The following is a 14,638-nucleotide window of genomic DNA, read 5'->3' on the forward strand; positions in this document are numbered from 1 at the left end:
GTATATTGAGCAGAGGTTGACAAACACTCCTGAGGAAAGCAGGGATATCTGGAAGATTCTTGGATTGGGGCTGAGCCATGCTGCTCTGGTTGTTAGGTGTGTGCATGTGTGTGTGCTTGTTGTGTGGGAAACCTGATAGAAATCTGATTTGGCTGAGCCATTATCCCCTTTAAACTTCAACAGCAGGCCTACGCTGCACTGGGGCTGCCACTAATCCCTTAATGGGCTGACTCTGCACTGAAGCTGCACAAGTACTGTCCCCCCTGATGAAAACTGTGACAGTGGGTTTGTTTCTGTTAATGCTTTCCATGCATGTGCTCTGCATTACAGTGTGTGCACAAGTTGTTTGCAGTGTGTGTTTGTGTGTGCCTCCTCAGGTGAGTGGGCAAAGATGGGTAATCTAGTGTACAGAGTCATCGATTTTCCCGCTGCACAGGAAGTGGCTGGTTATTGATTCTCTGGGACAATGATGTCACTCCAGACGGTGTGGGGTGTTTACTTATCCATGATAAGGTGTGAGGCGCTTTCTCGCCGCACACTGGTCAAATAATCCTCTCCCTCCGTCCTCACTCCGCTTATCACTCTTTCCACCACACATCTTTTCTTGCATTGTCAATGCCCTCTTTAACCCCAACATCCTTTACACGTGATGTAATCACTGATGAGGGATGCCACTTATTGAAGTCAGACATTCGACTGCAGCAGTAAAAGCAATTGTAGGTTTTGTCAAATGTGGCACAAACATCTTATTTGCTATCTGGCGTTAATATGTATATTTCAATGTAGATAACGTGCTCTTTGTTTGAAGTAGTCAACAAGCACAGAAGAGGACATTTAAATGTTTAAACTTGTTCCTTCTCTTTGGATGTTAAAAGGCTTTATCTTTTATTACAACACCTCAAAGTATCTGAGGATATCCACAAGTAGATATTGACCACAGCGTCAGTTTAGGTGAGTTAGATTAACCATGCACTGTCACTGCTTATCAATTTACTGCGTCAGAGATTAATTCATTCGTATCAGGTATGACATCAGTGGGAACAGTGCCTGACCTCCTGGCAGCGTTAATACGATGATGTCTACCTGTTTGGGCTATGTAAGACTATTTATATCACAGTAGCACCCAGTCTGTTATCTGGACACTTGTTTGCAACAATAACACAATAAAGCATGAAATAATTGGGCAAAAATATAAAGAAACAATCATTTATTTTCTGCATGTAGTCACAATGTGACTCATGTTTCTTGTCACCTCAGTAATACAAACAGTGTGTGCTACGCTGGACAGAAGCCACATTATCTCCGAGTTGCTTCTGATACTTGAAAGTTAGTGAGACACTTAAATCAGACTTAAATCCACAAAGGGAACGATATGAAAGACTTTCAGCCGTTGGTTTGGTCTTTTCTTTGTCCTGCAGGCCTGTAATTGATTAACCACAGAACAAATATGGCCAACACTACCTGTGGCATGAGACGGAGGACCACACACACACACACGCACACACACACATTAACCCAGAACATCTTTAAGGGATGGTTAAAAAAGTAATAACCCAAAACTATAGAAATAGTCTCATGAGTCTGTAAAGACTTATGAATACAAAATGTCATTAGAAATAATAAAAAAATAATAAAAAAATCCCCCTGTAGCTTTTGTAAACATATCTTGCATGAAAAATGCCAATAATTTTGTAAATTCAGGCCCTACAAAAAATGCTGACTTCACAGCTTCATTTATTATAACGGTTTTATTATTTTCCATGTCTTAAATCTTTATATGATTCAGTTCGACCTTCCTTTATTGGAAGACACGTGAATGACTCGGCAGGAACCATTTGCGTAACTGACGTATGGACATATTTCAGCCCAGTGTTCAATCTGCCGAGGTAAGCATTTTCCGCATTTTTCCACTGCGGTCTTGGACAATACAAACTCATGGTCTCGTGTCATGTGCTTGTGTTTTCATATTTGAGGAAGTCACTGGGTATAGTCTCGAGAGGACAACATGCATGCAAATGTACTGTGAGTTTGTATATGTTGGTGCTTGTCCCTCTTGTGTTTGCACACATTGGAAAGCTCAACAGGTGTAGAAGAATAACTTGGTGGGCGTGGCTTAGTGAGGAATTCTATTACAACTTTACATTCACAATTTAAGATGCACCATTACAGAGAAAATGGACTCCGTCAGTAAGGAAAAACAAAAGAACTTCAGTTCTGGCTTCAAAAGCAAATTTTAAATGTCTGTGAAATATCAAATCCCATTTTACTTGTCATGTTACTTTAAATTCATATTTTTCCACTGCTCAAAGTCATATGAAGCATCAAAGGCATAAAATAACCTGTAAAATGAATGGAAATGTTGAGTCCGTGACCACGGCTGAGGTGGACAGAGACCAAGGTGATTGAGTTTCTACCTAATCAAACAGACATTTCATAAACGATTAAACATTAATGGGGCAGCCGCTGTGATGTCGCACTGAAATGAGGTTCTGACAGCCATTTTGTTCTGCAATTCAGTACCAGGGCTCATTGCCTATTAATGAAGTAATAGGACACGGCCAAAATGGTTCTGAGGGTAACGATTAGGCCATATCACTTCCTCCCCCTTTAAAGTGCAACAGTATCACATCCCCTCTTCAACTTTGTGATCAAAAACAACATCCTGGTGAAGGTTGCAGATTTAGAGGATAAATAGTGGAAAAAGTGAAACGGGCATCAGCAACACACAGAAGAACAGATTCATGCAGAGTGCAATTGTTTTTAATTTTTGCTGCGGCCTCTATGTATTACATGTATTACATGCGACTTTATCAGTGTCTAAGCCGGTGAACCTTAAACTGGATCAGCACTCCCATGGCTGACGAGCTTTCTAGTTCTATAAAGTAAAAGAGTTCAATGACCTGCTTGTTTTTCGATGAGCAGCTGCTGGAAACGATAAAACTTTGATAGGCCCAGCGGCTCATCAGGTTCTCATTGTCTTTGATTTAGTGCCTCACGTTTGACTACAAGCAGTCTGCTGTAAGCTGTTCTCGTGAACATGTCGTTTCTTGGTATTTTTGGAAGTGAATCATCGTCTTTTTGTATTCTCACAGAAACAGGTGAAGGGTCGGATCTTACAGCGGGTTTACAGTGCCTAATAAGAATTATAGGCGATGGACAACAACTTTTTGGCCGGGTTCCCAGTGAGATGAGTCATTTTCTGCTCAATCAGCAAAGCTGAGGTCTTGTCAGGGAGAGAAAAAAACAAAACAGCTGTGCACGCAATGAGGCACACAGCAGCATCAGAGAGGCTGTTTTCTTTGGGGCTGTTAGAGTCTTAATACCGATGGAAAGTCAGCTTTTTGAGTCCTCTGTTTTTGGATAACATGAGATGAGCTTGTTTGAGATTTCACCCTGCAAGTCATCAGTATGAAACATTCACTGCGGGTTTGGTATTTTCTGTTTTTCTATGGGATCTTTTCTCTCGGAGCCTGCTGTATTGTGACAGCTGCCCTCTCCCTGTTAGAATAACATCCCCGGGAACTCACTCTTCCTCACGTGCACATGGGTAGCAGGCCAACGCCTTTTCCTTTGCGTTGCCGACCGCAGTACATATCGATCATCTAGGGATTTTTTTTTTTTGGCTTGGTGGTATAAAGTCATAAAAGAGAGGTTATCCTTTTCCCCCAGATAGCTCTTTCCCTTCTATCCCCCAGCTAGTTTTTATTTCAGTTTTCTGTGTGCTCCCCGAGTTCTCTGCAGTTCCTTTGCATTTCATGGAATCCAGGGAACGTTGCTTCCTCCCAGTGTTGGTGTGCGCTGGTCCAGGACCCGCTGGTCTGGGATGCACGCCTCTCCTCTCAGGAAAGCCGGCGCTTGGCGAGACCTCTCCACTCTGATAGCCTGCCAGAATACACACAGATCAGAGAACAGGCGACTGAGAAAAAAAAAAAAAAAAGAGAAAAGGGACCAAGAGTCACTCAGAGAGGGCCAAAATGCAACTCGGGTCCAATTAATTCCCACACTGATCCAGCTCTGACTCCTAAATCTTTACATGAAGTGAAAATTGTGCTTAAAATTGAATTACATCAACCCTCGTGTCTGATTTTGAAGTTCATGCGCAACAGGTTTTGACAACTTAGCACCAGTTTTGTACCCTGGTTACAGCTCCAAGTCTGCAGGACAGGTAAGGGTTAACTCTCCAGTCTGCTCTGCTCTGCTCAGTGATAGACAACAGGCTTGAACCCAGAGCTGTTTGAAGAGGGGGGTGAGGGATGTCCTCTTAGTCTTCAGTTTTTACTTTTTGGTTGTATACAAGTTGAAAACTCTCTCTGTGTCTTAAAACACTCTTCTGTTTAAATGTATTGATTTTCTCTTTTACTGTTACAAACCGCTTTCAAAGTCATCTGTTTACATGGAAAAAGTTCTGTAGTTGTTTTTCACAGACGAGAGTTGCTGTTGTGAGCCTCTGGGCTAATTTGAAACATGTGGTTTAGTGTTTGCTGTGAAGTTAGGAGGCATTTGTTTTGCCACTTTTCATCAGAGAAACTCTACAGACAAATTACGACTTTGCAGATACAAGAGCAAACTGAGCAACTGTCTGAAACAGACCAGATGAGGTTGTTCAGTGAACTTCATACCTCGGCAGAACTTTTTTTTTTTTTCTGTTTTCGTTTTCTTTTTTTTCTCAGAGAAACAAGAGAGGCAGGGAAAGAGAGCCGAGAAGATTGGTTCCTGAAACTGTTGTTCTGCCCTATGATTGGTGGAAGCCTGTTGCTAGGCTTATGTCAGTGTTCGAGAGTTTTCTGCTTCCTCTCCTCTGTGCACTGATAGGTCAGGTTTAAACTGGTCTGGTGGACTTGTGCCACTTGTTGAACATCCCCACAGTTTCTGTGGTTCCTTCGCATCTAACTGCATGAGAAAACACAGCAGCGCTGAGACACATATGTGCCGAGTTTACGCCTGGCATTGCTTCCCCTCTGTTTTTTTAATCTTATTAACTTTTATCATCCTCTTTATTGGCTTAAGGATGCTGTTAATTCTTCTCTGCACTCATAAAGGAAAAACAGCTGCTTTTCTGAACATCTGAGAAAGTAGCTGCCATACTTTGTAACTTATAAAAACATGTAGTGAGCCTGATAGTCGACGGTTGGACCTTAATTAAACTTCTCCTTTGCCTTAAGTCTACTAATTGTTTGTTCTAGATTTAGAATCCAGTTTACACCACATTCAACGTTGAAATAATTTCTGTCCTCCAAAGCAATGCTGCAAAAAAAAAAAAATCCAACGACGGGAAATTGTTGCAGGTTGAATATCTGTTCGCTGGTTTACTTTGATTCTGCTGGCGCAATCTTACTTCTTCAACTTTACACTGAACAAGGTTTCAGTTTTGTCTTTGAAGTAAAAAAAAACAACAACATTCAGACTCTATGTTTGAATAGTAGCCGTATAAAAGTTTGTATTTTTAATGCAGCACAGAGGTGGCGGTCAGCTCGGATTTAAAGCGGGCACAATGGATTCCATTAATGACAAGATTTAAGGGACAAAGCATTCCCCAAAACATCCAATTAAACTCGTTCCTGTAGCGTAATCTGCTTCTTTAATTGTCCACTCATAAACTCGATAAATTCCACCAAAATATGGCCAAACGCGCTGCTTCTAAACTGCCGGCTCTGGCTCGCTTCTCTGTGAAATGTGTAAAAGCTGATGCTTCCATGGACAAAGTACACATTAGGCTTCTGTCGCCTTTGCTTGATCCATTAAAGCAAGCTTACGTAAGTTTCCCTGAGCAGCGGCCACAACGGGCAATTATGGGATAACGGCAAATGCTAAAATGTTGTGTAATAGAGAGCCCAAGCAGAGAAGAGTCGCAGAGTTGCCACCATGAGCGACTGGTTACATGAAACCATGTGAGGATGACGTGCCAAGAAATGTAGGGAGGTGAGCTGAAGTAGGTATAATATTGCGATATATTTTCATTCAAGCGTCATATAGTTACACTTTTAAAGGTTTACGTCTGACTTGAAATAGAAACTACATGGCTTACTTTGTTTCTTCTGTTCTTGCTGCTCAATACTTGAAAGACTTCCTGTTTTAGGTGAGGGGGGGGCGGGGTTGGTCTGATGGAGCTGCACTGTAAATATAGGAAGTTAGTTTCTATTCTTTAACACCTTTTAGGAAAGCACCTAAATAGTTGGTTAATTTTTTTTGAGACGTATTCAAAGTTTGTTAAAACAGTCATGTATGAAACGGTAAAAGGCTTTTCTTGCTTGTTACACTATTTTTGTATTACTCATGGAAATGTGTCCATTGTTCAGGCTTTTCCTCCAGCAGATAAGTATCAGAAACAAATCTGAGGGGATTCCTGTTGCTTACAGGAGTCTTCCCCTTCATTATTACTAATCTTACAAATGTTATCCTAACCCTAATCCGTACACCCATCCCATGTCACTTAAAGTCACATGTCCAGGGCGGCCTCCTGGCTTCATGGCCATCGCGGAAAGGTCACCGGTTTATCCCCAACAACAGCTAAGTCTTTCAGCCGTTCAGTCTTTTGGTATGCATGTTTGGTCGTCGTGGTTCAGTTGATACGTTCTCTTTTTTAGCCATTTAGGAACAACATATTGAATTCAAACTCGATGTACGTGACGTCAAACGAATGACTGAGGCGCCCGAGGATGTAGGTCTTCAGACTCCCCTGAGACACCTGCCGTGTGGTTTTTATTTGTCACACCGTGTTCTCAACCAGCTTCAGGAGACACACAAGAACAAGCAAAGCCTTACAAGTTGTAATAGCAGCCAGGCGTAACACGCTGGAGTCTGAAGTGAACAGTTCGGCCTCGTTTTCTTGATTTGTGTCAACACCAAAGATGATTGTGCAGACGAGTTCAACACATCTGAAGATACAGGGTATGGAACTGGATGATAAGTTGGACAAAAACATCTTAAAGGACACCTACCAGTGTTTCTTGAGCTTTGTAAATCTTTTCAAAATATATACACGTGTTAAGTGTTTGGATGAGTCAGCCTTGTTTAGAAGATCTGGCTTGTGTAATTCAGTCTGGAGTATTTATGATTTTGGCCAAAGGTAATCAGCTGGTTGTGGAATCAAAGTCTGCATCTCGGAAGGACTTTGCAGAATATTCCCTGGACACTGAGACACGTCCATGGACACCCCTGATGTGAAAACAGCGAAGCCTACAGAGTAGTGCGTGCACTCTGACAATGGTGTTTGGCCCCGTCTGCGAGGCCGGACCCCCGAGCCTAAGCGCTTTTATGTGAAAAGGTTAGGTGTATCGTCAGTCCGAACGCTGACCAGCCTCTTCTGCAGCTTTGCTGAGCCATGGGGCTCCCGGCAGCCCCGGGAGTGCTGACTCTAGCCCTGGGAACATGTTTACCGCTGCCCTGCACCCCACCCTGTGGCATCAGGAGAGGGACTGGTGGTGGGGAGGAGGGGATGGGAGTGTGTGTGTGTGTGTGTGGGGGGGGGGCATCCACACAATGAACCTGCTGAATACTGTGCTATCCAGTTATCTGTGCTGGGGACTTGCAGTCGGTTGATAAACTGGCCTGGCAGGTTCTTGACCAGAGTGCACCGGGGTAGATTGGCCTCTTCTCTTTAACTCCTCATCTCCAAATTTAACTTGTTTGTCTGAGTAGCCCTTCGAGGTACGTCCAAACACGTAGTAGTCAGAGTTGTTGCAGTAAAGATGAAGTGAGGACAGTATTTCACCAATTTTATAACTTTTCCAAACAGTGTAAATTATTGTGCGGTGTTCTTTCCTCCGTTAAAACAAATCTCTGTGAAATCTGTGAAAAGCCTCTTTTGTCTTTTGCTTGGGAAGCGTGTTGTTTTTAAGTCTCCCACAGAAACATGACTCGCATATGTGTGCGTGTGTCTGCGCACACTGGCCAGTATGTGGATGCTTTTGTAATGTGGTTGCTGGCAATCCAGAAGAACCAACGCTTGACTCGCATGTGCTGCTTTGAGAAAATATTTATCTGTTGTCTACCAGGAATTTCCAAGACAAGTGTACCATCTGTGCTACAATAAAAATGTGTCTGAATAAAATGAGCTGGATATTATAGCGTCATATAAAACTGGCAGAATATATGACGTTGTTGTTGGAACATCTCACCAGATTTAATTCTGAGTAATTATTGACTTGTTACCACTGTGGTGTGATAAACCAGTTATCCACTGTTGTACTGATGGTGTTATTGTCAGGCCGGGGCGAACAAAGCCATCAGAGCTGCCTCTCTTATCTCTGCATCCTCCTTGCTTTCAAAGGACTACTTCTGCCCCGGCTGATTGGTGGTGGAATGGCATTATCTGTGGTCTGATGGGCTGTGGTGCAAAACCACCAACTGAAGGGCTGTTTTTGAAGCGGGTCCTGCAGCTATCCATCTGGCTGCATGCAGATGCTGATCGTTACACGGTGAACCAATACCTTTTTCTAGCTGCTCACCAAGTAGAGCTGGGGGCTCAGTTTACACCCCCTCTACTCCTCCAGTGCCGCAAGAAGCCAATAGGGGGACTTGCAGCTGCATACCAGAGCTGGCTGTTGTTGTTTTCACTGAATGCGCATTACACAGCTAACGCACCAATGCTTTTGTTTCTTTTCTTTTTTTCTAACTACAATTATCAGTGCTGCACAAAACTATTTCAACTATTCCTGGAGTGTGGTTTATCCATGCCTTAATTGATTTAAGTGTTGCTCAGGGGAGAAAAACCTATAATCTTGCACTGATTGTCAGCATACAAAGCGGAAAACATTACAAGAGTGAATTGAATCATGATCAATGGCAGCAGGGAACAAAAGGAGATAGAAGTGATGATGTTTTCTTGGTGGGGGGATTTGTTCTCTCAGCTCACTTTTAGGGCCCCCCTCTCTCCTCACGATTAGCTCCGCCCCGATATGATTCTCCAGCCGCCATTGGCTGCCGAGAGGCTGTTTTCGCCACCCGATTGGCTGCCGAGCACGTCAGTCGCACGAGCCTCGACTTATTTACCGAATGTATGAGCGAGAGAGGACGCTATTCTGCTGCGGGGCTGCAACAGCTGACGACTGAGCACTTTGCCCAGTGCCATAAGGAACAAAGAGAAGAGGAAACAGCCATTCAAGATTACATTGAACATTTTTCTCCAGCCCTAAAATAACCGGGGTGCAGCGAGGACACGAGATGAGGCACGCGGTCGCACCTGCAGAAAGCGTGGAAAATAATTGTTTTGCAGTGACAAACCTCATAAAGATATGCACCCATTGTGAACAGCTGAGCAAAAAGGTAAGAAACGAAAAGAGTCCGGGAGCAAGCGGGCTGAATGCTCCGTCCGGTAACCGGTCAACCTGCTGCCGGGATGAAGGGAGTTGGGTCACATTTTTCCGAGCGACATTTGTCCTTTTAACAAACGAGCTGCAGTGCAGTCTTTTGTCCGTCCGGGCTTGTTTACGAGTCACAAGAGTTTGTGGTTATCCGGTTAGAAATCCTTTGTAGGCTCTGATGTCTTCGTCGGTTTCAGTCTTTAAACATTTGCTGTATGAATGACACATTTTAAAAGCACGTTTTCAACCCAGTGTCACCTCTGAAAAATGTACATTTTACGGTCATTCATTCATCCTCTCCATTGTGCTGTGCGGGACTGTCCGCTGGGAGACATGTCCCAACAAGCAGCGGAAAGTTACAGGACACAGCAGAGACAATATGAAGGTTTCAATTGGGTTTTAATTTTGTATGAGGGCGAACTATGAAGCTGTGTGTTTGGATATCTCATTAATTATGAATTATTATAGTTAATTTTTTTAATTTTAATTTTTAATTTTTTTTATATATATGAGTTTCTACAAAACCCTGTAGTTCTCTTTGGAAAGCAGTGCTGGTGTTAAATACATCCACCCTGATTTCTCACTCTGGTGAGGGAGGAAAATAGTTGTGACAGTCGATGGAAATGAGACGTGATGATGACAATTAAAGGACAATTACAGGACGCTCCCATCTTCTGCTTTCCTGTGTGGATTTAAGCAGCATGTGTTTCTCCTTTTTTTTTTTTGTCTTGCAGGACTTGGGAGTAAGGATCCCAAGACCTCTAGGTAACGGACCGAGCAGATTTATCCCCGAAAAAGAGGTAAGAGACGTCCGTAATCTCGCAGCTGTCACAAGCGAGAGGTTTGCAGAAGAAACATCTAATTTATTGATGTCCCTTTCTTCAGATCCTTCAAGTCAGTAAAGTGGACGGCAGGACACAGTCAATATTTGAGGATGCGTTTGCAGCCCTCGGTCGCCTCGACAACATTTCCGTAGTGATGGGCTTCCACCCGCAGTACCTGGAGAGTTTTCTCCGGACTCAGCACTACCTGCTGCAGATGGACGGACCCCTGTCTTTGCACTACCGACACTACATCGGCATCATGGTGTGGACACGATCCGGCCTCTTGTGAATTCTCCAGCTGAGTGCAAAGCAGTTAAATATCTAACGGTCAACTTTTATCTTTCCATGTGACGTTGCAGGCGGCGGCGAGGCACCAGTGTTCCTACTTGGTGAACCTGCACGTGAACGACTTCCTCCAGGTCGGGGGGGACTCCAAGTGGTTGAACGGCCTGGACGACGCCCCGCAGAAGCTGCAGCAGCTCGGGGAGCTCAACAAAATCCTGGCACACCGACCGTGGCTCCTCACCAAGGAACACATCGAGGTGAGAGGACGGGGCACGGACTGGAGGGCGGATGCGAGAGGTCTGATGTAACAGGCTGAGATCACGGGTGGAGGATCGGGTGGAGCTGCAGCTGTAGGACTTGGACAGAGTTGCCAGTTATAGCAGTAGAGGTGTAGCGACGGGGGCAGATAGAGAGTGGTGGAAAACTAAAAGAGACTATAAGTTGAAAACACATTTTCCCACTTTCTGAAAGGCCAGTGATATTGAAGTCATCATTTGGCTTTGATCAACAAGCACTCACAGTTTTTCCTATTGTTTTTTTTTGTTCTTCTTTTTTTTGTCTCTCCCAGCGTCTTCTGAAGACGGAGGAACACAGCTGGTCCCTGGCAGAGCTGATCCACGCCGTGGTCCTCCTCACACACTACCACTCCCTCGCCTCCTTCACCTTCGGCTGCGGCATCACTCAGGAGATCCACTGCGACGGCGGACACACGTTCAGACCTCCCTCCCTCAGCCAGTACTGCGTGTGTGACATTGCCAACGGCAACGGACATGCTAATCACCACGACGATTTGTTCGGCAACCAGGTAAGCGGTGACTGTGCGTGTGCAGAGAGAGAGAGAGAGAGAGAGAGCTCCGTGTCCATTGTAGGACCTGATCTCTTAACGGCGCATGTGCTTTTTTTGCTCTTTGTTTCCGTAGGACATGTGCAGTGAGGTGGAGGTGCTGATGGAGAGGATGAAGCACCTGCAGGAGTGTCGCGATGACGAGGAGGCCAGCCAGGAGGAGATGGCGACTCGCTTCGAGAGGGAGAAGACCGAGAGCATGCTGGTGGTCACGGCAGAGGACGAGGAGTGCGTCCCCTCCAGGGACATCTCCCGCCACTTTGAGGACCCCAGCTACGGCTACAAGGACTTCTCCAGGAGGGGGGAGCATGTGCCCACATTCAGAGTGCAGGTAGAGATCACGTCCAGTCCACATGTTGTATTGAGAGAAAAGACCGTGTGTGAATGTTATTGACTTCTTCGTTCCGTCATCTGCAGGACTACAGCTGGGAGGACCACGGTTTCTCTCTGGTCAACCGACTGTATCCTGATGTCGGTCAGATGCTGGACGAAAAGTTTCAGATGGCCTACAACCTGACCTACAACACCATGGCAACACACAAGGATGTGGACACCAGCATGCTGCGTCGGGCCATCTGGAACTACATCCACTGCATGTTTGGCATCAGGTCAGTCACCGGTCACTCCTTTTATTTTGATATGCTGTAACCTGTTGTGCCCGGTCAGCTCTGTGTCACTTCATGCTCTCGTTGCTCACGCTGTCGCTCTGCAGGTATGACGACTACGATTACGGGGAGATCAACCAGCTTCTGGACCGCAGCTTTAAAATCTACATCAAGACCATGGTGTGTAGTCCTGAGAAGACCACCAAACGAATGTATGAGAGTTTCTGGAGGCAGTTTCAGCACTCCGAGAAGGTGAGATTAAATCCTGAATCTCCTCCTCGGATCTCTTCGATGCAGCTGTTTGACTTCGGTAAACAACTTCAGTGGTTTAATCCCGTTCTCTTTCCTCTGTCCCTTTCAGGTCCACGTTAATCTGCTTCTTATGGAAGCGCGAATGCAAGCAGAACTGTTATACGCTCTGAGAGCGATCACCCGCTACATGACATGAAGTGCTTTTGGCGTTTTTTTGTTTTTGTTTTTTTGTTGTCGTTGTCTTTTTACTGTCGTTGTTGTTGCTCAATATGGGACACTTTATAAGAAAGAAAAAAAAAATCAAAGGGGGGGGATTCAACAAAAATACAGAAGAGAGCCCTGAGTTGTAAAGATGCTTGTTGGTTGGATGCTAAGAAGAGGATCAGAACAAATGGAAAGCAAGGAAAAAAAAAAAAAAAAAAAAGATTATTGTTGGAGAAAAGTCATCTCAAAGTACAAGTGGATACACAGACTGGCTGTGTTGCCTGCAGTGCCAAAACTGACCAAGAGAGGGCAGCATGGAGCAAACTCCTGCTCTGCTGGGGAGTTTGTGCCTGGCAGGAGCACTGACACGGAGGCATCCAGGACTATGGTTAAGTACTCCAGCATTCAACATGCTGGCTGCCAATCTCACCTGGTAGAGAGAAGACCCAGAAAACCCCCCGAGAACGAGAGCCACGCAGACAGAAACCGTCTGCACTTAGATTCTGTCGTCACTGTTTTATTTGTTTATTTTCTTCAGTATCTTTTTATTTCATTTTGTACTAGGAGACGTGGGTGTTGTTGTTTATGTGGTTGCTGTTGGTGGTAACTGGAGGCGGACGCATTAAATTTGGGCAGTGTTTTAATTTTTTTTTTTTTTTTTACGTGTGCCTGAACTATCCAGCACAGTGTGTAAATGTGCTGATGCTGCTGCTCCCATGTCGTATTCAGTGGGGTCATATTGACCCCCAAATCACCCCTCAACCAATTTCCCCCCCAACCCCATTATACAAGCCCCTGTCCATTCTAAATCCAATGCATTACCTCCCTCTCATCCCTTACCCACATCCCAAATCTCAAACGTCAATGTAAGCTAATCCAAGGAGTGTGTGAAACCCAGAGAGGCGTGGAGGAAAAACTCAAAAATACACTGAGCCCTGTTTTAAGTTGTGATTGTACACGTGTGGATGAGTTCTATGTTCATGAAGACCGAGGTGTGAATGTTTGTGTGCGTTTCAGATAAATGATGGAGAGGAAAAAAAAAAAAAAAAAAGTATGTCTTGGAATTTCATGTCAAAAAAAAATATATATATAAGCGAGGCACTTTGAAGGAAAGACTTCTTGCTTCTGCTGTAGCTTTGTTATTGTGAGTTAAGTGTTTGTCATTTGTTGATGATGATGTCTTTATTTTTCTGGTAATGGGGAAAAAAAAAAAAAAAAAAAAAGCTAATCAAAAAGAAAGTTAGAAACCAGGTTTTCCAGGAGGGATTTGCTTCCGGTTGCCCTGACCACACCTTATCTGTCTTCCGCTTATCCCAGCTGCCTGGTCGCCCTAACACTTTCAAAGCTTTGGATTGTGAATTTTACCAGTAAACGAATACCTCCTGTGTTTTTCTCTATAAAACATATAAGAAGTGCTCTTTGGTGAGCAGAGACTCTTTCTGGGCTGCCGTGTTCCTGCTGCTTGGGGACGCGGCGAGTCCTCACAGGGCCGACTGCGCTCAATAGCTCTCCAACGCAAAAGGTTGTAGCTGTGCTTCTTTCCCTGCTGGGGAAGTCTAACCAGTGCAAAAGCAGCTCTTCTTTTTTTTCTTTTTTTTTAAAGAGAGGTGAGCCCTCTTTTTTTTTTTTTTTTTTTTGGCGTTGTTTACTAAAATCAGTAAAGTACTGCATTCTTCTGAGGGTGGATTGAGAGGATCGGACAGATGAATGACTTATTAGGAGGAAGAGGAGGGCTGTGATGATAAAGGAATGGTACATTTGGAAGTGGTTTTAGAGGAAGTGGAGTTTTTTTTTTTTTTTTTTCAAACTTCTGACTGATGTCAGTTACTGACACTTTTTATATGAAAATATACAAAAAAGATGAAAAAAAATAAACTATAATATTGAATTGTTGTGTATCATTTGTAGTTTTCTCCTTAACGATTTAATTTCATTGCTTCATCAAAGAGATTGTATTAGATGCGGAAAGACCAACACACTTCAGGAATCAAGCAGTCAGCACAATCGGTGTCACCGTCGGCTCACTTTTACTGTCCAGTAGCGCCAGAACGAGACATGAAATAACACACGGTGATTAGCAGGCGTATCCTGAGTGCCGTTATGCAGACGACTCGTGAAAAGACGGGGAGATTTACTCCTGTTAAACTATGGTTCCAGAGTACACTCTGCTCTTTGATAATAAAGCTGACTTCAACAACAGAAAGCTGAACTCGGGGGGGGGGGGCGAGTTCAGTTTGTCATCAGCACGGTCCGGGGACTTTCAATTGAATATCAATTTAATGTACGCGTTTCAGAACTGCATGACTCGCTGGGAGCCAGGTA

General features: G+C 44.2%; 1 protein-coding gene across 2 annotated transcripts in view; it reads left to right on the forward strand.

The window, feature by feature from the left end:
* Positions 1 to 14,204, forward strand: part of sesn1 (sestrin 1) — a 51,478-nt gene extending 37,274 nt beyond the window's left edge. Inside the window, exons 1-9 of one of the 2 annotated variants that reach the window (XM_069721659.1) lie at positions 9,014 to 9,264; positions 10,037 to 10,102; positions 10,188 to 10,388; positions 10,486 to 10,668; positions 10,980 to 11,216; positions 11,332 to 11,586; positions 11,673 to 11,863; positions 11,968 to 12,112; positions 12,222 to 14,204. In XM_069721659.1, coding sequence (XP_069577760.1) covers positions 9,163 to 9,264; positions 10,037 to 10,102; positions 10,188 to 10,388; positions 10,486 to 10,668; positions 10,980 to 11,216; positions 11,332 to 11,586; positions 11,673 to 11,863; positions 11,968 to 12,112; positions 12,222 to 12,308 — 1,467 coding nt within the window. In that variant the 5' untranslated portion in view covers positions 9,014 to 9,162 and the 3' untranslated portion in view covers positions 12,309 to 14,204. Of the gene's footprint in view, positions 1 to 9,013; positions 9,265 to 10,036; positions 10,103 to 10,187; positions 10,389 to 10,485; positions 10,669 to 10,979; positions 11,217 to 11,331; positions 11,587 to 11,672; positions 11,864 to 11,967; positions 12,113 to 12,221 lie in introns of those variants that run through there. The other variant, XM_069721658.1, reaches the window with a different exon arrangement.
* Positions 14,205 to 14,638: the final 434 nt, after the last annotated feature.

The sequence above is a fragment of the Brachyistius frenatus genome, unplaced genomic scaffold, assembly GCF_029030835.1.
Source record: "Brachyistius frenatus isolate BFR_SWC_R1_liver_20210118 unplaced genomic scaffold, ASM2903083v1 Contig_270, whole genome shotgun sequence".
In the NCBI taxonomy this organism is placed as follows: domain Eukaryota; kingdom Metazoa; phylum Chordata; class Actinopteri; family Embiotocidae; genus Brachyistius; species Brachyistius frenatus.